This window comes from Hyla sarda, chromosome 1 (genome assembly GCF_029499605.1).
Source record: "Hyla sarda isolate aHylSar1 chromosome 1, aHylSar1.hap1, whole genome shotgun sequence".
Classification (NCBI taxonomy): domain Eukaryota; kingdom Metazoa; phylum Chordata; class Amphibia; order Anura; family Hylidae; genus Hyla; species Hyla sarda.
This window is the reverse complement of record NC_079189.1, coordinates 319,197,077-319,220,248: the sequence shown is the minus strand read 5'-3', so window position 1 is coordinate 319,220,248 and position 23,172 is coordinate 319,197,077. Positions and strand designations below refer to the sequence as shown.

At 48.0% G+C, this 23,172-nt stretch overlaps 1 protein-coding gene and 1 non-coding gene across 3 annotated transcripts in view; both read left to right on the top strand.

The window, feature by feature from the left end:
- Positions 1-23,172, top strand: part of SMC2 (structural maintenance of chromosomes 2) — a 49,646-nt gene that overhangs the window by 14,142 nt on the left and 12,332 nt on the right. For both annotated transcript variants that reach the window (XM_056518802.1, XM_056518811.1), the window contains 7 exons: positions 6,478-6,637; positions 6,735-6,852; positions 7,375-7,513; positions 7,597-7,716; positions 7,838-8,042; positions 15,195-15,330; positions 18,792-18,916. In XM_056518802.1, the coding sequence (XP_056374777.1) occupies positions 6,478-6,637; positions 6,735-6,852; positions 7,375-7,513; positions 7,597-7,716; positions 7,838-8,042; positions 15,195-15,330; positions 18,792-18,916 (1,003 nt within the window). The remainder of the gene's footprint in view (positions 1-6,477; positions 6,638-6,734; positions 6,853-7,374; positions 7,514-7,596; positions 7,717-7,837; positions 8,043-15,194; positions 15,331-18,791; positions 18,917-23,172) is intronic.
- Positions 20,699-20,801, top strand: LOC130345344 (U6 spliceosomal RNA). The gene has a single exon (XR_008884077.1). It is a non-coding gene; the product is annotated as a U6 spliceosomal RNA (small nuclear RNA).

Sequence of the window (23,172 nt, the reverse complement as noted above, 5' to 3'; positions counted from 1 at the left end):
GAAAAAAAAAAAAAAAAATTGGAGGCGCGGACACACCTTTTCCCCACAATAGCTGAAATCCACAAACAGAAAATAAGTCTGTACACTTACTTCACCGAGGGGAGCCGAAATCCATTAATGCTCCCCTCGTGCCAGCAAGCTTATCTTTCCCACTTTCGTTCCTCCAGCTGTTCTTTCAGCAGGTACTTCACAATTGGCCTGGAAAACACTTCTTTAGGGTGCGTTCACACGCTAGTAACTAGCAGCGGGTTTGCCGCTGCGAGTAATGCTACCATTCATTTGAATGGGTCCACGGACAGTCTGTGGAACCATTTAAATCAATGGCAGCATAACTCGCAGCGGGAAACCTGCTACTAGTAATAGCATGTGAACGCACCCTTACAAACTCATATCAGTACGAGCTTCACATATGTAAGGAATTGACATTTATTTCACATATATAAAACAGTTATACATCCATATAAAGTGAAGTGAAGCTCGTACTGATATGAGTTTGTAAAGAAGAGTTTTCCAGTCCAATTGTGAAGTACCTGCTGGAGGAACGAAAGTGGGAAAGATAAGCTTGCCAGCACGAAGGGAGCATTAATGGATTTCGGCTCCCCTCGGTGAAGTAACAGACTTACTTATTTTCTGTTTGTGAATTTCAGCTGTTGTGGGGAAAGGTGTGTCCGCTACTCCAATTTTTTATTTTTTCCAGTCTATTTGTAAGCCATGAAATTGCACAGCCAGAAAATCTGACCTTTTCACTACATAGAATAATATAGCCACGTGGTCGGACTTGATTGACAGCCATGCAGTGAGCAGGATAGTAATCCTTTTAAAGGTGGATTAAAGTTTTAGAAAAATTGTTGGTTATAATTGTATTTTACTGTCATAAGTAAACAAAATGAGGCAGGACTCAAACTGTCCATTCACAGTAGATTGTTGGCTTCACCTGCCGCTTTTTGCAGAGACAGGCGACCATTTGGGGTAGGAACACACATTGCAAATATGCTGCAGAAAATGTGCCAAAGGCACAAGGGGGTCCAGCTAAAAAGGAGAATTATAACACTTTTCTTTCTTGGTCGCTCTTCATTGGAGGACTACTAACTGATGGGTATATGCTCTTGCCACTAGGAGGCACTGACACTAGGAAAAAAGTCGGTTCCTCCGTAGCAGGATATACCTGCCAACTGGAAGTGTGGTAATCCGTTTTAGCTAGTGTCAGCAGGAGGCAAGACACAGGTTTGGGAGCTCCCCAGATCTGGTCTTTTAAGAGCCTAGTAAGGGCTGTTTATTTAGGTTCTTTACTCCCTTTTGTTTCCTTTTTTCAGGTGGGGGTTCAGGAGCATGGCGCTACCTGTTTCCCCCAAATGCAGCTAAGGGGCACAGGACATAAAAGTATGCACCGTTAACCCCTTCCCCCCAACGGCCAGCTCCTGGAGTTGCACCTTGGGTCCAGGTCCTCCTATTTTCCCTGCTCGTCCCGCTTTCGCAGCCTGACGTGATGCAGGTGACTAAAAAGCTGGCTGAAGACATCTCTAGGTGAGTATGTGAAGACAGTCTGCGGGTGAGTTTTGCCCCCCCTCCCTTCCTGCACAGGCATTATGGGGTTAATGTGTTCCTTTGTGTCTCTTAGGTCAGTCCCTTATGGACTGACTCTCGTGGGGGCAGTTTAAGGGGTCATTGGCCCGATCTTTAATGGGGTCTGGGCTCTCACTGTTAGTCTCACCTGTCTCTTATGTCTGTTATGTCTTTGGGCAGCCGCCGGCTTTTGCGGCAGCTCCCTGTACTCATTGCACCACAGTCACAGCTCCTCCAGCTCTGTGCTGGCCGGAGGGAGCCATAATGGCGGCAGGTAGCTCCGCCCCCCCCCTCTCCCGAGTTCAGAGCCGGAACCTGGGGTTCAACTGTGGGGAGACTGTGGGCTGCCTTTAGAGCGCCTGACAGGGAGGGTTCTGTGCTCGCCTTATGGAGCTTAGCTCCGCCCCTCTCCTCCCCACAGCGAGCTCTCTGGACTGGCGGGCTGCAGGGGTCTTTGGTTCTACCAGGGATGTCAGAGGCTGCATCCCTCCTCTGACTCCCTGGTTTGGGGCCGTAGTCTTCCAGCCGGTGGGGGGTTGTGGCTGGTGCAGACTTGCGGCCAGCTATTCCCCTAACGGCGGTCGCAGGTCTGCGCAGGGCCCCCCTTTGTCTACAAGGACCCATACCATTTAAGCCAGCCAGTGGTCTGCATGGTTTTCTCTGCTGCCTATCACTCCTCCAAGGGCTGAAGTATCGGCTGCTGAAGTTCTGGTATCCCACTGCTAGTGCGCGGTGTCACCTGACGTGTCCTGTGGACCCTATGCAGGGCATAGGGGATTCAATCCACTGCTCCTAAACCTCCCCCGATCTCCCAGGGTGACGGGGATTCTATCCATGGCTTCTAGGCTTCACTGCCTTTCCCCATGTGTCCAAGAAGCACAGTTATTGCCTATCTGACTGTGTCCCCTTATCACCAGTGACTGGAGGGTCACTCATTACGTCAGATTGTTGTCTGCACGGTTTCCGCTGCTGTTGGTCTCCCATCTCTGGGCTGCCGCGTGCATAGCTATGGTTTCCCTTAAATCACTGTTGGTGTGAGGACTCTGTTAGAGGGTTCCTGCAGGCACATGGAACTGCTGCCAGTCAACCAGTCATTAGTCTGCATGGTCTCCTACACCACGGGTCACCCATAAGTTTGGCTGCACTCCTGTGAACCACTGTCTATGAGAGGGTTCAAAGGAGCGCTCCTTTGTGCTCAGAAATACTCCACCTGTCAGCCGGACGACTATCTCCGTGGTTTACTGCTACGTCCGATCATCTACCATACACTTCCCACTGCGTGCGGACGTGCAGGTAACCCACTGCCTGGACGTAGTTCCGAGTGGGTCTCCCCATGTTGCTCCATAGCCCTCTGCAATGCGCCACATGCTTGTGTGTGGGGTTCCCTACCTTACAAGGTCTCCCTCCACATGCCTGCCACTCTCATGGCTGGAGGCTGGTGACCCACTTTTTGTGTGTGGGTCTGAAGGCGGGACCCGGTGTGACCATGGTTCCCATGCCAGATAGCCACTCTGTGTCTGCATTGCTTTCTACTTCTCAAGGTTTCCTCCCCCCATTTTTGCAGCCCCCGTGACTGCAATGCGGTGACTCACTTCCATGTGAAGCTCCACGTAGGGCCTCTCTGTGTGTTCATTGGAAATGTCTATGTCCCTACGTCTTCTAAGGCCCCCCTGCACCTGTATAGCCCACCTTCCCTTCTATCGGTGGGGTGTGCCTCGGGCCTTCCTGTGATCTTGTTTCTGTAGGTCTGCGGCGGTTGGGCACCTTTGTGCTGGCATGGGCATTTTGCGCCCCCCCAAATGTCTCCAGGTATCTTCCGGAGTTCCGGGGCAGGGTGGCTCAGGCGCCTGCTCTGTTGCCTTAGACTTAACCGGGTTGAATCTGTTGGTGTCTATCTGGTCCAGGGTTTTACCCTGATGGGGTGTTCCTCTCAATGCTGTTGGTTCTTTGTAGCTTTGCCAAGCACTAGGGTCCAGGATTTCGATCCCTCTGGGGATGCACATTGGCTCCTCCATGCCTCGTTGTGTTGTAGCAGAGTTCCTGGGGGCTCCGCACACCCAGTACTTCGTTCCGTTGCCGTGGGGCGGCATTTCTCTGCTTCTGCAGTGCCTGGCGCACTTTTTCATCTCCCTTCCTCAGGGGGTACGGAGACCAGGGAGCTTGGTGGGTCCAGGGCATGGTTTTCCTCTCGACCACCCCTTGTTTTCCCCTCTTCTAGGGGGACTATTTCACTGAGTGCTTTGAACTACCAAGATGGAGCCTTCTCTCTCTTCCCACTGTTTAGGTGGGGTATCGGGCTGGGCCCTTGTTTTTTTTGGCTGTGAGCATTCAGATGAGCTTTTTGCTGTGTTGTGTGCTTTTGCCCACTATTGCAGCCTGTCTCCCTTCCGGTTGTCTACTGCTGCTCATGCAGCCTTGACACGAGTTTATGCACTCTCCTCTGTGGGCAGAGTTTATCCACTCATGTATAGCTCGACGACAGCCTGTCTAGCCACCGTCAGTTGTTGGGGGTCCTTCCATTGCTCTCCTCCATCCTCGGAGCGGTCTCCCTGGAGGGGGTGTTTATCCTCCCCTTTGACTGTGTCAGTTGCACTATACTGACTCAGTCTTTGGAATAACCTACCTGTGCCCTGCTGGGTTCCCTGTTGTTCCCCCTCTGTTCCCGTCCTGGCGGGATGTTGCTTCGGAGTGCTCTGGTCCGCTCGGACCACTGAGATCCAAGGCCAGTTAGTCTCCTTGTCTTGGACACTATCCCAGGATGCTGTGGTGGGCCTTCTTTCTAGGTCGGCCCTCCTGGTTTCATGGGCCTTAGTAATGGTTAAGGTCTCGAGCACGTGTAGCACTCCTACCCAGACTTCTTTGTGATCCCATTTGTGCGGTGTTTTTTTCTGTTCCACACTTCTTCTGTCTCGTCACAGAAGTTGTCACCTGGGGCATTTTGAGAACCTTGGGTTTACTTGCCCTTCAGGTGTAAGTCTTTCAGGAGACTCGGGAACCTCCACTTCCCATGTCTGTCGCACTGGTGTTCCGGGATGCCCTTTTCAGGGCGTTCCTCTACTTATTTTTTTTTTTTTTGTCCGTTCTTCCTTCTGTCTCCTCCTTCGGGGTCAATGTACTCCCGAGATGGAAGGCATTCCGGTCATCTGGATTTTGCCTATGAAGCTCTTTTCGCCCCTCCCGGGTGCTCGCGTCGGGCTCCTGGGATAGGGGTTTTTGGGTCTGCGGACGTTCAGGTCATTGATCTTATCTGCCAGACCTCTCTAGAGCTGGTTTCCTTTTTTTTTATTTTTTTTTAACCTTATGCTCAGGAGTCCACTGCTCTCCCTGGCTTTTTTCCGCCATGTTCTCTTGACTTGGTTGACTCTGGATGGGGCTCTCTTGTTCCCTTTTTTCCATATTTGGTTTCGAACTGGGCTAGCCCTCTGTCTGGTTCTGTGTTCCTTGGCGTTGTTTCCTACAGGGTGGTTCCGGCCCATCTTGCTTCCTAGTCGACCTTTTCTTGTCTCTCCATATGGACGTATGTTTAGAGTCTCTGCGAAGCCCGGTCTCTTCCTTAGTGTCTTAATCCTTATCCATGGATGGGGGGGATCTCCGGAATCTCAGTTTCTGGGCCTCGTTTGTCTCTGGCCTGGGGTCTTGTCTGCAGGCATTTCGGAAGAGTGGATTCAGTCTCTGGAATGCTCCCCTTCTGCTAGTGGTTGTTTTTCTCACCCTAGGGGACTGCTTTGGTACATCCCATCAGTATAGGTGTCCCCCCCCCCCCCCCCCAATGAAGAGCGAGCGAGAAAAGGAGATTTTTTTTTTTTTGTACTCGCCACAAAATCTTTCTCGTAGCCTTCATTGGGGGACACCGCACTCGACCCTTTTTTTTTTTTTTTTTTTTTTTTTTTTTTCCAATTTTTGTCCGGATGGTCTTTTCCGGTTATTGGGTTTTTATCCGGGTTTCCTTTCTGGGGTCCTTTGGACGTATTTCTATGTTGGCATCTCCTACTGCTTTGTTACTAAAATGATTACCTCACTTCCAGTGGGCGGGTGTATCCTGCCAGGGAGGAGCCGACTTTTTTTTTCCTAGTGTCAGCACCTCTTAGTGGCAAGAGCATATACCCATCAGTATAGGTGTCCCCCAATGAAGGCTACAAGAGAGATTTTACGGGGAGTATAAAAAAAATATATATCCTTTTTTAATATTTCCCCTTCCAGTTTGATCCACTTCTGCCTTTTTGGCAAATTTTGTGCTGCAGAAAATCTGCATCGTATGTATAATGTCCTTCAGAGAGAGATCGGGCAGTAGGATTTCACCATGACAAATATTTTTGTTCTCCTGGGACATACAGTAATCCACCACCAGTTGTGCTTTTGCAACACCATACTCCACTCCTTCGCTTTAAAAACGCACAGCTGCTTAGCGTTTATGTTGTGTCAGAAAATCTGTCTGCCAAGGTATCTAAGGTATATGGGGTGTTATATTGTGACTGGTACATACCTAGTAACAACATTTGGATGTTCTAGAAGCCACATAGTTTCTGGTCCAGATTATTGGCTGTTGTGCGCAGTTGACAAACATGCTAGAAATTATCAATTTTTTTTTATTCAGCATTATGTAAAATGTTTACATGGCATGCTCAGCATATTATGGAATGGACTTTATATAAATTAGAAATGTTCTGTGTTCTACTCGGGGGAGAGTGCTTATTACAAGTAAACTATTGTCTCACTATCCTTATTTTAAGACACAGTTATTTTCACTACCAACAAATATTTAGTGTTTTATGCTAGCAGGGGTACTAAAAAAGTGTACACTGATGTGGGTATGGTTATCTTTTAATCCTTGTTAGTAAACTACAGATACCTTGTTAGGGTGACTAAAAGATCCACTATTAAAAAATATATTAAATGTCACATCCTATTTTCCAGGCGCAATTGAAACTGAAACATGCACAGCAGGAACTAAAAACGAAGCAGGCTGAGGTAAAGAAGATGGACAGTGGCTACAAGAAGGACAATGAAGCATTTGAAGCTGTTAAGAAAAACAAGGAGAAACTTGAAGTGGAAATGAAGAAACTCAGTTATGAAGGTACTGAGAGCTGCCTAACCAACATGACATTTGTAGGAAACGCTATCATTTTTGGAAAGCTAAATAAAAATTTCATATATATCATTCTTATCTCTAGATGGAAAAGAGGAACAGCTTTTGGAAAAGCGCAGGGATTTATCTCGGAATGTAGGGCGCCTTAGAGAGACCTATGAGTCGCTGATGGCTCGCTATTCCAGTCTTTACTTTGAATACAGGTATGTCACAATACTGCAGTCATGGATAGGGAGGTTATCTAAAAATATGTATTAAACATATATAATGGGAGGTTTGATATGTGCAGAGTTTTCATACACCTCACATAAAGCTCCACCCATATTTATGTTTATTTCTCTGGATTTACACTTCTGTCAATAGTCATGCGTTGAAGGGAATGTTCGTCTCTGCCCCCTGATGTTAGTGGATGTTTGATTTCAACTTCCCAATCTTTTTGTTAGAAATCTGGAAGCTTATCTTCAGCTGACAGTGACTTCCTCTTTCCTTTCCATTGAAAATTCATGCATGACAGAGAAACAAAGCCAGATGGGTAGCAGGACGGCTGTTCAGCCTCACCCTGCTAATGTCCCCTGATGGAATAATAATTTTGACTCGAGTGGAGCTTTAAGGCCAGTAATGATGGCAGATTTGTACTAGGGAATTGGTATATGCACAAAAAACTGAGCTTAGCACAGGTCTGACTTATCTTTCATTGTACTGTACTATATTTTGTCTTTTAAAAGGGACCCAGAAAAGGGTTGGGATAAGAACCGTGTGAAGGGTCTTGTGGCTAAACTGATCTCTGTGAAAGACCTTTCTACTGCAACAGCCTTAGAAGTGGTGGCTGGGGGTCGGCTGTACAATGTTGTGGTAGATACAGAGGTAACTTTGACTTGTATTGAAATTTGTTAGGAAAAATGTGTAGGTGAATGGCATGTTAATGGGTTTCTTTCTGTACACGTTAGGTTACAGGTAAAAAATTGCTTGAAAAAGGTGATTTGAAGAGGAGACTTACCATCATTCCCCTCAATAAAATTTCAGCTCGTCGTATAGGAAATGATACCATTAATGTTGCAAAAAATCTGGTATGTATTTTATTTAGAGCCTATTCAGAGTGTGAGGTTCAATTTATTAAGGTTGTGTGAAATCTGTTCTGGAGAAATGCAAAGACATCTGTTTTTTTTTTCCTTCTTCTCTTCTTGGTAGGTTGGAGCTGACAATGTTCACCTCGCCCTTTCATTGGTTGGATATGAGTCAGAGCTGGAAAAAGCTATGGAGTATGTGTTTGGCACCACATTGGTCTGTGACACACTTGACAATGCTAAAAAAGTGACCTTTGACAAACGCGTGTTAACCAAAACTGTAACTCTTGGAGGAGATACCTTTGATCCACAAGGAACACTTAGTGGAGGTAACACATTATATTCATTTTAATGCTTTGTACATAAACGTTTTGGCAGCTGTAAGAATGTTTTAATTGTGTTTTTACTGTGTTTAAGACAAATTTGCCTATAATAAAAAGTGATGTAAGTTTATTTTCTCGTTCGGCTCCATTGGGGGACACGGGAACCGTGGGTATATCTAGCTGCCACTAGGAGGCTGACACTAGGCATTAAAAAAAAAGAAAGGACGGGCACAGTTCATAGAGAATGGACTGTTAACCCTTTCTCGCCACCGACCAGCACTTTTAAGGATGTACCTTGGGTCTGGGTCACCTATTGCCTTGCCTACTCGCCCACTTCTTGCAGCCTGGTATGACGCAGTTGACACCTGGCTGGTCAAAGCCTTCAGGGGTGAGTATATGGGACATCTTCTTAGGTAAGTATACTGTCTCCTTTATCCCTGACCTCTGTTTAGGGCTCTCTTTATTAGGGATCGACCGATATCGTTTTTTTTAGGGCCGATACCGATAATCGGTGCAGGTTAGGGCCGATAGCCGATAACTTATACCGATATTCCGGTATAAGTTATCGGCTATTTAACCCCCTGCGACACCGCTGCAGATCATTGATTTAAAGCGGGCGCTTTAAATCAATGATCTGCAGTGGCTTTTGCGTTGCCATAGACTGCCGCCGTCACCACCCGCTTCTCTCCCCTACCTGCCAGGGTGCTCCGGGCCATCCATCCATCGTTCATGTAGTGTCCGGGGGTGTTCCGGGTGGAGGGTGGTCCGGTCCGGGCTGTCCTTCTCCGGCGGTCATCTTCTCCACTCCGGGCAGGCTCCGGCCTAGTACGCTGCATAGACGTCGCTGCGCAGTGACGCCCGTGCGCAGCGACGCACCTGACGTCACGGCGTAGCGGCGTCTATGCAGCGTACTAGGCCGGAGCCTGCCCGGAGTGGAGAAGAAGACCGTGGGAGAAGGACAGCCCGGACCAGACCACCCGGAACGCCCCCGGACACTACATGAAGGAAGGATGGCCTGGACCACCCCCATTACGGGTAAGTTTAATTTTTTCTATTGACTCGGAGGGTGGGGGAGGGGCCCGACCGGTATAGCGGTATGGGAAAAAATCCATACCGGTATACCGCCTAGCATCACGGTGGGGGGTGCGACGCGGTGCAGTGGGTCGGGGGTGCGGCGGGTCGAGGGGGTGGCGGTCGCGGTGCGGGGGGCAGGGCATTATCGGCAAGATAATTGCCGATACCGACAATGCCCAAAATCGTGATTATCGGCCTATAATATCGGCCATACCGATAATCGGTCGATCCCTACTCTTTATCCTGTGGTCGCTTTGCAGCTGCATGCTTCTCCTGTGACCGCTCTCTTACTTGGGAACAGCCTGTGGAGAAGTATTTCCTTTATTTTTCAATAGGACAGTAAGAAGGGTGCTCTCTCTAGGTCCTACTGCTGTATGTGTCCGCTCTATACTCAGACCTTATCTGTCCTAGCTGCCGTCTTCACTTATCCGGAGACCGCTGCCAGGCTCTGTTCTCTCCCACACGTGAGGCATGGGTAGCGGGACTCGCTGCTGCCCATAAATTTAGCCCGTGGCTTCGGCCTGTTCTCCGTGGGTAGCTCCTCCCTCTGATTCTTTTAGCCTATCGGTGGCCCTTATGATCATCGAGGGGGTAACATGCCTTGCAACTGAGCCCGCTGATGTGCGGCTCCGGTCTCTCAGCAAGTCTCTCACCACAGGTCTGACCGCATGCTACTGCATCACGCTAGGCTGTTGCTGCAAGCTGCTCCTGCTGAGGCTGCTCTTGCCGCTGTCGGCTGCTCTTGCCGCTGTCGGCTGCTCTTGCCGCTGTCGGCTGCTCTTGCCGCTGTCTGCTGCTCTTGCCGCTGTCTGCTGCTCTTGCCGCTGTCGGCTGCTCTTGGGATCTGCTCCCTGCAAGACTACTGCGACTTCAGGACACAGGAACTTGGGTGAGCTTGTTCCTTTTCTTTTTGTCTCTGAGATAGCAGACTTATCTGTTTTGCAATGTCTGTACCCAGCTCTGAACCCTCTAACAGACAGGCGGTCCCTGCTTTGGTCACTTACTATGCTTGCACGGGATGTAAAGTTAAACTGCCAGGTGGTTCGGCCTGCTTAGCCCTACGTCCCAATCCCCCCGCCCAGGATAGCTCCTTGGAGCACGTGGTCTTCACTGTCTCAGATGATCTCTGATCTGGCGCATGTTTCAAGAGAGGTGGCTACTGCCTTAAAGCATTCCTCCTTGCATCCACCTTCCCAGGAGGCGAACTTGGTGTCCTCGGGCCGCCACACTCACAGGCATCCCAGGGTAATTTATTCTGATTCCTCCCCTTAGCGTAGGTCTCCTCGCTGCTCTTGCTCCAGGTCCCCATCTTCTAGGCCAGTGTTTCCCAACCCAGTCCTCAAGGCACACCAACAGTCCAGGATTTAAATTTTTCCCTGTTCTATTCCAATGGAGTAACTGAAAAAACCCGGAATGTTGGTATGCCTTGAGGACTGGGTTGGGAAACACTGTTCTAGGCAGTATCCTCGCTCACATGGTCGCTCCCCTAGGGGCCATTCCCGATCTCCGGCCCACCTAGCCAGATCCCTGTCGCCTGGATCCGGAGCCTCCACTGCTCGTTCCTGGTCTCCTGGGGAACTGATGGACTCCAATTCTCATAAGGAGTTTGACCTGCTAGAGACTGCATGGAAGCATCCGGAGAAACTCTTCCAAGGGTCTAAACGGCTGAAGGCTATGTTTCCATTAACCCAGGACCTGTTCTCCAAATGGACCTCCTTGCCTTTAGTGGACCCTCCAGTCTCTCGCTTATTCAAATCCACCACTCTTCCTCTGGCTGATGCGGCTTCTTTCAAGGACCCCGTGGACAAGCGGATTGAAAATTTGGTGTACTGCGCCTTTGTGGCGATTGGCTCATCCTTCTGGCCTTTGCCGCCACTTGGTTATCCAAAGCCCTGTCTGCCTGGGCCTCTCAACTTTGCCTAGGTGTTTTATCTGGGGTGGCTCCTGATGATCTGGCTGATATAGCACTCCAGATCTCCAATGCTGGCAATTATTTATGTTTGGCTTCCTTGGAATCTGCACGCTGTGCAGCCTTGGCTTCTGGCAACTTGGTAGCTATTCGCCACTCTGTGTTGTTGAAGGCTTGGCATGCTGACGCGGCCTCCAAGAAATCTCTCACTGAGATGCCCTTTAGTTGTGGCCGTGTTTTTGGCAAAAGACTGGATGAAATCATCTCTGAAGCTACTGGCGGTAAGAGCTCTCTGCTTCACTAGCAGTAAGGCTTCTTCCTTTCGTTCCCTTGGCTCAGGGAGTCAGGATAAGCCCGAATCCGCGCAGTCCAGAAAGGCTCCTACCTTCAAGTCCCGTCCCCTCCTGGAAGCAGGACGGCCGTTCAGGATGTTTCTCCGCCAAGTCAGGTACTAGCAAGCCTACCTCAGCCTGAAGGGGTGCCCCTACCTGAGCCTTTCCCTCGGGTGGGCGGTCGCTTGTCCCTCTTTCAGGACACTTGGTTGGCGCAGGTCCAGGATTCCTGGGTTCCAGACATTGTTTCAGTCGGCTACCGAATAGAGTTTGGTTCTTTTCCCTGGGATTGTTTTTTCTGGTCCCGGCCTTTCAGTCTGCACTTCACACCCTTCTGGTGCAGGAAGTCATCGTGCTGTGTCCTGTCCAGAAACATTTTTGGGTTTCTATTTGAACCTGTTCGTTGTTCCCAAAAAGGGGGAACGGTTCGTCCGATTTCTCGATCTGAAGCTCCTCAACCGACATCTACACCTGCAGCACTTCCAGATGGAATCTCTCCGTTCGGTTGTTGCATCCATGGATCAGGGCGAATTCCTGTCTTCAGTGGACATCTGGGATGCATACCACACATCCCCATTTTTCTGCCACACCGTTTTCTGCAATTTGCGGTTCCGGTAGGTCACTTTTAGTTTATGGCTCTGCCTTTCGGGCTGGCCACGGCCCCCAGGGCCTTTACCAAGTTCCTGGCAGCGGTGATTTCCACCCTCTGCTCCCGATGGGTGTCAGTACTTTCTTATCTGGAAGACCTGTTGATAAAAACTCCGTCCTTGGCCCAAAACAGAGAGTCTCCACATCAAGCTTCAGACTCTGGACTTCTCCTCGTTAATCAACCACCCAAAACTGGTTAATCTCTTCCTCTCCCAGTCTCTCTGTTTTTTCTGGGCCTTCGATTCAACACAGAGAAGGCTTTGGGGGGGGGTTCTTCCACCGCACAAGCAGAGTGCTCTTCTGGCAGGCATCCGCCTCTTGCACTGCCCGCATCCGGTGTCCATCCGTTCGTGCATGTAAGTGTTGGGCAGGATGGTGGCGACCATGGAAGCCATTCCTTTTGCTCAGTTTTGGTGCCGCCCTCTTCAATAGGCCATCCTGACTCTATGGGACAAGTCTCCACTATCCCTCCACTGCCGGATCAGTCTGTCCACCGCGACTAGTTGGTCGCTTCTTTGGTGGCTCCGCTCTCCTCTCCTTTGGGAGGGTCGCTCGTTTCTCCCATTGCGTTGGCAGGTCTTAACGACCGACATGTGTCTCCTCGGTTGGGGAGGTGTTTTTCTAGACCAGACGGTTCAAGGCCGCTGGTCCCCTCAGGAAGCGCGTCTACCCATCAATGTCCTGGAGCTCCGGGCCATCTTCCTTTTGTCTCCTTCACTGGGAGTCAATTCTCTTGGGCCGTCCGGCTTGAAATCAAACAGACAACTCCATGGCTGTGGCTTACATCAATCGGCAAGGGGGCACTTGCAGCCTCGCTGCCATGGCCGAGGTGTCCAATATTCTGATTTGGGCAGAAAGCCAGGTTCCCTCCATTTCGGCAATCCACATTCCAGGGGTGGAAAATTGGGAAGTGGACTTTCTAAATCGCTCCTCACCCAACCCCGGGAAGTGTTTGAGATCATTTGGGGATTCCGGACGTGGAATTCTTAGTGTCCTGCCTGAACTGCCAGGTTCCAGCCTCTGTGACGAAGTCCCGCGATCCTCTGGCTCTGGCCGTGGAAATGTTGGTCATTCCCTTTTCCCTCCGCTTCCCCTTCTGCCCAGGGTGCTGAGGAAGCTCAAGGCGGAAGGTGTTTCGGCAATTCTGGTGGCGCCAGATTGGCCCCGGCACTCTTGGTTGCCGACGTGGTTCGTCTCATAGCGGACGTTCCCTTTCGGCTTCCAGATCGGCCCAACCTTCTCTCACAGGGTCCTCTTTGCCACCCCAATTCACTGCCACTGCGTTTTGACGGCGTGGCGGTTGAAACTGCTGTGCTAAAGGCTCAAGGTTTTTCTCCCGGGTCATTCGCACTATGCTTAGGGCGAGTAAACGGTCCTCTGCTAGGATTTATCAAAGGACCTGGCGGGCCTATTTTCTGTGGTGCGAGGCCCGTTCTGTCATTGGTTCGTTTTTCTTTATCGAACCTGCTTGCGTTTTTTACAGTCGGGACTGGAAACACGTTTGGCACTCAGTTCCCTCAAGGGGGAAGGTGTCTGCACTTTCCATTCTTTTTCAGTGCCCCCTGGCTTATAATTCTCATGCAAAACTCTCAAGGTTGAGAAATGAATCGCACTCACCACGTTTGAAGTCCCGATCAAAATAGGATGTTTTATTCCATAAATGCTGGTGCAGACATTACAGGATGATGATGATGATCCATTTAGCGGGGAATGAGAGCAGCCGCTCTCAGACCCAGGGGCACACCACAGGAGGCAATTAATTTTGCATCAGCCGACGCTTCTTTCGGCTAGGTGTGTGCCCGGCATTTCTCAACCTTGAGAGTTTTGCATTGGATTACCTGTTCAGTTGTTCTATTGAAGCCGCACCTCACACTGAGCCCACTATAGCAGCACGGTATCACACCTGGCATATCAAGTCTAATACATATAAGGATTGATAAAAGTGCATTTATAGGCCGTAGCAGTGCCTGATGGAAATTTCCTTTTTCTTTTGCCTGAGAATCTTATAATTCTCATGTTCGCACCTTCCTCCAGGGTGTGACACATGAGTTTCCTCCCTACAGGTCTTCCACTCCACCTTGGGACCTGAATTTTGGTTCTTAGCGCTTTGCAGATCGCCCCATTTGAGCCTCTCCGGGACATCTCTCTGTTTCCTTTATTAGAAGGTGTCTTTTCTCATTGCCGTGACTTCCATCCGGAGTGTCGGAACTGGCAGCTCTCTCCTGCCGACCCCCCTCTCTGGTTCTTCCCCAAGAAAAGGCCGTGCTCCGGCCAGTGCCTTCCTTTCTTCATAAGGTGGTCTCCTTTCATCTGAACAAGGATATTGTCCATCCCTCCTTCTGCCCAACTCCATCTCATCCTAAGGAGCGCTCTCTCCACAACCTGGATGTAGTCAGAGCTTTATGGGTTTACCTCTCCGCCATCTCTTCTCTTAGACGTTCTGATTCGCTGTTCGTCATTCAGAGGCCTATCGTTCTAAGGGACAGACTCCCCCTTTCCGGGTTACAGCTCACTCCACTCGCTCGGTTGGGGCCTCTTGGGCGGTCTTCAACAGGGCCGCAGCCCTGCAGGTGTGTAAGGCGGCCACTTGGTCTTCCGTGCACACGTTCACCAAGTTTTACCAGGTGCATACTTCTGCGTCTGCTGACGCCAGCTTGGGGCGTAAGGTGCTGCAGGCGGCGGTGACATTGCCATCCGCCTGAATTCTGGTTGGTCTTGTTTTTCCCTATCCGGGGACTGCTTTGGTACGTCCCACGGTTCCTGTGTCCCCCCTAATGTAGCCAAACTAGAAAAGGAGATTATTTTTTTTAGACTTACCGTAAAATCTCTTTCTCGGAGGATCCATTGGGGGACACAGCTCCCACCCTGTTGGTTCTTAGTTTGTTGTCCTGAGGGTCGGTTGCCTGTCAGTAAGTTGGTTCCTTTGTTTTTGGCTGGGCCTTTCTCTTGTGGTATTTTCGGTTCCTCCTACTGCTTTGGGACTAAAACTAATTAGCTCAGTGGGTGGGGTATATCCTGCCAGGAGGAGCCGACTTCTTTTTTTTTTTGTTAATGCCTAGTGGCAGCAAGATATACCCACGGTTCCTGTGTCCCCCAATGGATTCTCAGAGAAAGAGATTTTACGGTAAGTCTAAAAAATATCCTTATTCTGTATCTAATGCTGCAGTTAAACAAATTTTTTTTTTCCCCACACAGGTGCTCGTTCCCAGGGCCCATCTGTGTTAGCCAAAGTACAGGAGATCAAAGATGTCCAGGATGAATTGAAAGCAAAGGAGGCAGAGCTGCAGACAGTGGAAAAAGAACTGTCTTCCCTAAAAAATACAGCTGAAAGGTGCAGAATATTATTCAGCTATACTTAAAACCTTGTCAAAAATGTGTACAGTTCTCAAAGATCCTTTCTTCATGAGGAGACACAAGAAAACATATTTGTGGTAACCCAGTATTTTATGACCACAAGTCACTGTGTACTAGCCTGAAAGGATTGAGGGGCTTAAGTGAGGTCTTATGATGGGCTATTTAATTCTGAGCATGTGGAAGAAGCTGCTAAACTGCTAAGAAGGATTAGTCCAGTATTACCATCTCATAAAATTGATATAAGATATCTCATCATTTAATGATCATTTGGAGTCTGAAAATGAAGGGGGGCTTCAGTTTCCTGCACACTCAGGTGACATTGTTGGTCCCCCCCATAGATCATCCTAGAGATATGCCATCAATTTTGGATATACCCAACTTGAAGCCAAGTCCAGGAATTACATATATCTGATGCAGTTTTTTTTGCACATCTGACAAATCAATGTATGCATTAAAGGGGTTGTCCGGTTTAAAAAAATAAAACAGCTTATCCACAGGATAGTGGATAAATGTCTGATCGCGGGGGGTCCAACTGCTGGGATCCCCTGTGATCTGAGCTGGAATCTGGCTCTCTAAGAGGAGTGAGTGCTGCAGGCGGCACATGCAACACACTCTATTCGTTTCTATGGGGGCGCCAAAGAGACCCAGGGGTTGTACTTTGGTATCTCTGGCGCTTCCATAGAAATGAATGTGTGCTTTCTGCAGCACCTGCTCCTCTCAGAAAATTGGGGTATCAGTGGTGGGACACCCTCCGAATAAGTTTTTTTTACTGGACAACCCCTTTAAAAATTCACAACTATCAGACAATATATGAGCATGCTGGGAATTTGGAAATTTGCAGCACAAATTGATGCATTATTGATGCCCTGTCCCATATTAACCTAACATACAGTAACCCGCCCCTGATAGGGTCATACAGTAACCCGCCCCTGATAGGGTATGCCACAAACATATCATATAAACTGAGGGCAATCTCTGATCATTCTCCTTTACTTCTTACTATATCTTTGTTCTCTCAATCTCTACCCTGTAGATGGAAAATGCATCCCTTTTGGCTGCAACTTATAGGGTCCCTACATAGCATCCCGGACCAATTGCAAGTATTTCTCTGTGACCATGACAATTATGGGAGGCCAGGTACTTGGGTAGCAGGATCTCTGCTGCGGCACCCCCAACTTTGCTCCGTGCCAGATGACTGCCGATGTGGGCCGGAGGCTCGTGATGTCACGGCCATGCCCCCTCAATCCAAGTCTATGGGAGGGGCGTGATGGCCTTCACCCCCTCCCATAGACTTGCATTGAGGGAGCATGGCCGTAAAGTCACGAGCTGGACGCAGCCGTTACATCACGAGCCTCCGGCGCAGAACCTGCCGCTCTGAACGAATGCTGGGTGCATTACTGAGATCGCGGGGGTCCCCTTTGCATAGGGGATAAGGTGGATAGAAGATAAGATGTCTAGGGGCAGGAAAACTTAAAAAAAAATAAAAAAAAAAAAAATCAACTGGTGCCGGAAAGTTAAACAGATTTGTAAATTACTTCTGTTAAAAAATCTTAATCCTTCCAGTACTTATTAGCTGCTGAATACTACAGAGGAAATTATTTTCTTTTTGGAACACAGAGCTCTCTGCTGACATCTCTGTCCATTTTAGGAACTGTCCAGAGTAGCATATGTTTGCTATGGGGATTTTCTCCTACTCTGGACAGTTCTTAAGTAATCTGTCTTACAGTGGCTAAAGGACATGGCAGGTTATGCTCTCCCCGATTTCCATATCTACTACCTAGCGGGGCAGCTACATCTGCTTCACTCCTGGTTTGTATGGAGCTCTCTTCCCAATTCAGAACACCACTTAGCTCACTATATTGCTGAAGATAGTTTACGGGTTTGGCTGGAGACTCCGTCCACTAGTGGGTGTCGTCTCCTCTTGCTTCATAGACTGGCACTTTAGGTTTTTCGTGCAACGAAAATGCTCCACTTCTATACGGATGTCATGTCTGATTTGCCATTGTGGGACAATGCCGGCTTCACTCACCTGACTTCTGACCTAGACCCTACATTCTGGAAGGAACAAAATGTCACTATATTGCACTCTGTGTACACTGACCACACGCTTAGATCCTTCTCAACTGTAAGAAGAGTTTGGCCTTCCTAGAACTTCTTTTTATGAATACCTGCAACTGCAGCACGCTCTTTCCAGTCAGTTTCCCAGCTTTGGGCCATCAATCTCAGGTTATCCATTGATAGGTATACTACGATCTCAGGGACCTAGGGGACTAATTTCTGTATACCCATCTGATATCCACTTAACACTCTTGTTCCCCCCTGGCGGCTGATGATTACTGGAACTCCCACCCGCCCTCTGAGGAGTGGCAGGAGGGGATTTCCTCTCATACTTCATGGTTTCCTGCTGCTAACAATAAAATGATCCAGCTCTTTATTATGCATATGACACCGGTCTGTTAGTGCTGTATGGGTAGGTTGCCAGCTGATACAGGTCAGTGGACTTCTGGCACCTTATGTGGGGTTGCCCCTATGTATGCTCGTTTTGGGGGGAGGTGTTTGTCCTCAGTGTTATCTGTACCCTTACCCCTGAAACCACTTCTGTGTCTATTTGGGGTAATATCAGAGGAGGTCTGGCCATGCCACGCCCAGGTTTTTCTGAGGGAAACTGTTTGTTTCTTGCACAGAAAGCCATGGCTTTACACTGGATGAAGCTATATCCTCCTCCGATATGTAGTTGGAAACATTTAGTTAATGCTGTCATACCATTTCAGCAAGTTGTATTAAAGCATAGAGGATGCCCTGGGAAATTTGACAAGGTGTGGGGGGTTTGGTGCGCTTTCATGTTGACTCAGAATACAGTGCCTGCCTTCCAAGCTGCCAGGAACACTCTGGTTGCCCGCTTTATGCCCTAAGATGTATACTCACTGGGATCTCCCCTGACAGTCCTTCACCGTAAACTATTTGTTATAAGGAATTTGTGCTTCTTTTGTAGTCTATGAAGTCCTAGTTGTTTGCCGAGTGGGCTTGTGCTTTTTGATCAAAATGTATACTAACAACATGTTTTTGAATTTATGCTGAGAAGCAAGTAGATCAAAATGCAAATGGTGGATGTGCGACCATGTCTCTTTTTTCTCTACTTGAAGTCCTAGTTGTGTTGCCTAAGTGCCTTATTGCTATTGATCTGTCTACTTTACTATTGTATATTACTTTGTGTCCCTGCGAGGTAGGCTGTCGTGTTGATCATGCTTCATGCATGCATGTTTGTGTTTCTTTTTACTTTTTCAATTAAACTAATTTTAAAAAACAAACTGGTTTCTTGGAATGTCGCTTTTAAGGTGCTTTCATATAATGCTTGATGCAAAACGGTTTGTTTGCTAAATAATGTATATTTAAATAAATGTAACCTTGTTCAATTCTTGGCATTTGTCCTTTTCACAGGTATCGACAGTTAAAACAGCAATGGGAGATGAAGTCTGAGGAAGCAGATCTCCTTCAAACAAAATTACAGCAAAGCTCCTATCACAAGCAACAAGAAGAACTGGAACAATTTAAGCAAACAATTGGTGAGATGTTTTTAAGCTTTTGGTTTACCCTTCAAACTAGCTGTGGCTTTACACAAAATATATAAAAACTAGGAAAGATTACACTGTGTGAACCTGACTTGAAGGCAAACCCTTTCTTAAAGCAGACCTGTCAGCAGGTTTTTAGGGTATAAAGTAAGGCCATGGCTGTATAGGGCTTTTAACCTGAAATACGTACATATCTCACATTTAGTAAATTGACCTCTTCAGCGCCGCAATATCAGAGTAAAAAATATGTAAATTAGGCTTTGTAGCCCCTTGGGTGTTCCCCTCAGCTGCTAGAGAGCAGCATAGTTTGGCACCTTTCACTGGTTAGTCACCTTTTCTACACCCCAATTGACTATTTCTCGGTCACCTCATTGGGGAACACAGAGACCATGAGTATTATGCTGCTGTCCACTAGGAGGCTGACACTAGGCAAAAAAAGGTCTGCTCCTCCCAGCAGGATATACCCACCCACAGGCACAGAGCTAATCAGTTTAAGCTTAGTGTCAGCAGGAGGCAGACACAGGTCTGTACTTAGTTTTTTTTTTTTTTCTCCCTCCCTTTTCTTGTGTTTAGGTGGGGTGACAGGAGCATGGCGCTACCTGATTGCCCCTAAACGCGACTAAGGGGCACGGTGCTTAAGAGTATGGGCCTGGCGGTAGTACCCTGGGTCCGGGTCCCCCACTTGCCCCTGCCCGCCTCGCTATGGCAGCTTGGCGTGATGCAGTGTCAGGCCATAAGCTGGCCGAAGACTTCAGGGTGAGTATAAGAAGATGGAGACCCTGGGTGAGTATAAATTACATCCCCCCCCCCCCCCCTTTTTTTATTTTATTTTTAATATAAAGTTCCTCCCTTCTGCTTATCCTGGGGTCTCCTCTTCCTTTCTAGGCCCAGCTCCTCAGCTGCTATTACACGTGGCTGTACAGGGCCGGACCTCCAGGCCTCTACTATAGGATGCAACGGCGGTGCTATGCTGCAGGGGACAGTACTGTCCCCCCTTCCCTGGGTCACATTCTCCTCTCTAGCTCCATTCTCCTGTGTCACTGCAGTGGGGGCTCCCAGTGGTGGGTAGGGCTTGGTACGGTACATCTGGGTCCTGTCATGTATTTATTTCGGGCTTTCTGTGCACCTGCACCGCAAACCTCTGCGCGCAATCACGTTTAAACCCCACCCCATTCCTGCGCGCATTGCATGGTGTACATGTTTTGCGGCCAGACACTGTATCCTGGTCTCGTTCTATTCCAGCTGGAGACCCTCTGCTGACTGCCCCGGTGTCATCTTGGGGCAGCGGGTCTCCGTTCCCAAGCGGCCAGGTGATTTCTCATTAGGGGCAGAACAGGCTGCGCCATGAGGCCAGTCCCCAGACTGATCTCTCACCAGCCTCTATCAGTGTGGCCTGCACCCCGTGTGTGTGGCCAATCTGGTCGCTCCATGTTTTTAACCCCCCCGGCCCCCTTACCTTCTATAGGTGGTTTTACGGCAGCTGCCGTGGGCTTGGTTCCCCTACAGGGCGCCCTTTCCTCTCAGTGGGCTGCTCGATATAGTTATTGATCAAAAAAAAAAGTTGGCTTATGGCCACACTACTCCCTCTAGTGGCTAAATATAAAATTACTGTACAGCTCTGTACATCTCAATTTGATACTGGGCCCCCCTCTAGTTGCCAAAAGTAGTTATTTCTACTGCATAGTTTTTTTTTTTTTTTTGGAATTTTCCCCTTCATGTCAATTTAATTGCTCGCATGTTCGCTCCTGCAGCACATATACTAAAAATAATTAAATAACATACAAATATGTTTAAACTAATATTGGAGCGATACAGAGAATATTAGCATGGTGCCTGAGCGAGGATGACACGCAAAATTTTTGATGCGTTTCATGTGAATGTCCCCTCTCTGACCATATATTAAATGGATTTTTTAGTTCGGAGGTCGATTTAGGAGCTTTCTTCCATCGCCCTATGCTTTGCCCCATATAGCAATATCTTTGGGTACAGTGCTCCCATTTGTCTAGACTCTCAGCCTTCAGAATGTGTCTTGCCGTAGGGGGTTGTATTGGAATGACTTGTGATTGCCCGTCTGTTCCCTTCGAATTTTTTAACTATTTGGCCTTGGGTCCGGGTGTTTGTGACACACACCCTTCTGTACTGTACCAATTTGCTTTCACAACCATGGACCTTGAGTTCGCACTAGGTGCTTCTAGCCCCTGTTCCTGAGCACCTGCTTGGGCTTTGGTCCATTCCTCCATAGCAACCTGTTGGTCGACTTCACTGGGGTTTTTACAGTGGTACAGACTTAGGGGTACTCATCAAGCGTGGCTCGCCACACTGCTCTTCCAGTCCCTTGGGAAGTACCCCGTAGCCTGGTGGCAGGCTGCTGTTTCCTTTTCCATCGGTTACCCATACCTGTGCAAGGTTATTGCCAGAGGTGCCCCGGCATGTGCAAAGGATTTCTGGCAGCTTCCATGGGGGTAACGTAAGATGAACCCTCTGTATCAGCCGCAGCTGCATTTCCGGTACTGTGAGTGGAAGTTGACCACTGTGCAATGGACCCTCCACGACTCCTGCGGGGAGCGTGATGCAGAAAGATGAAGATGATCCAGCAGAATCTTGCAAATTCAGTTTATTGATATAAAATCAATGCATCAACAACGGTGGGCATCACTGGACGTGTTTCGGACAGAAATCTGTCCTTTGTCACAGCTAACAAACAAGTGATCAGAGTCTGTATATATAGACATCACAGGTTACAGAAACAAACATACACAGGTGAAATAAAATCAATGATTAAGACCATGTGCTCAAAGTGGGTGGTAATGGACTTCAGCTATCCCATGTACAAAGTGTGAACAGGGCATTGTCTGTATAGGCAATTGATGATGATATGCAGTATACAGCCATGTTCACACTGTGATATGGGACCAACACAAAAATGTGTGAAAAAATCATTGCATCAGAGACTGCAAATTCAAACCAAATACATGGGCATAAATAAATGTAAGGTACATTTGAGATATAAAAATGGTGGGGCAAACTAGCAAGAACTAATGTAACCTAATCAAATAAATATATATAAGTTGGCAAGAACCAAGAATAAAGGAAATTTCAATAATATAGAAATAATTCCTTACGGATGTTTAATCCGAATGGTTCTGAAGTATTAAAAGTTACTTGCCAGAAAGCTTCACGATTCAGAAGCCGTCTATGTAGATCGCCTCCACGCGGATGTTGATATACTTTTTCAATAGCATATGACCTGAACGCAGCATCTGAGCCTGCATGCATATTCTTGAAATGAGAAGATGCTGCAGAGATGTTGCGCCTAGCAACGTTGCCTATGTCATTGAGGTGTTCCAGAATTCTGGTTTTAAATTTTCATTTGGTACAACCAATGTACTTAAGATTACATACTACACACTCAATGACATAGACAACGTTGGTCGAACAGCAATTCAAGAATTGTTTGATAGTGAACTCCCTATCCTGGGATGAATTAAAAAAAGTCTTAACATTTTTTGTATATCCGCATGCACGGCATGGATGATGGCCGCAACCATAAAAACCTTGGCATTTAAGCCAGTTTTTTGGTTGGGATGAATTCACACCAATGTTATTTGAGGAGATATGATCTCCCAATGATTTGTCTTTTTTTGAGACGACCATGCAGCCTTTTGGATAATACCTGGGCTAGTACCGGGTCTTGTTTTAGCACATGTAGATGTCTCAAATTGATGCCACAGGCCCTATTGAATTGAGGACAATAGGTTAAGGCTACAACTGGTTTGGCTGCAGATTTTTGGGAGTGTTTAGGAAGAAGTAAAGTATTCCTATCCCGTTTGTCAACTATTTTTTTTTCAGCCACCTCCAGTTGTTTTTGAGAATATCCAAGTTTTTGTAATCTGCCCATTAACTCAACCTTCTGAGCTTCATATGTCTCTGTAGTGGAATTGTTTCTCTTAAGGCATGTTAATTCGCCTATTGGTATGGCCCTGGTTGTGTGCTTGGGATGATTGCTGTCAGCCATTAAAAGGGTATTACCCGAAATGGGTTTACGATAAGTGGAATGTACAGCTTTCCCAGGAACACCAACCAGAGTCAGATCCTAAAAGGACACTGAATCTAAATAAGTTTCAGAGGTGAAGCTGAGGTTGAATGAGTTGTTGTTGATATATGCAACAAAGTCTGGTACGGAGGAAACACCGGAACGCCAAATGACAAGCACATCATTGATGTATCGCCATTACCAGACTGTCGACAGA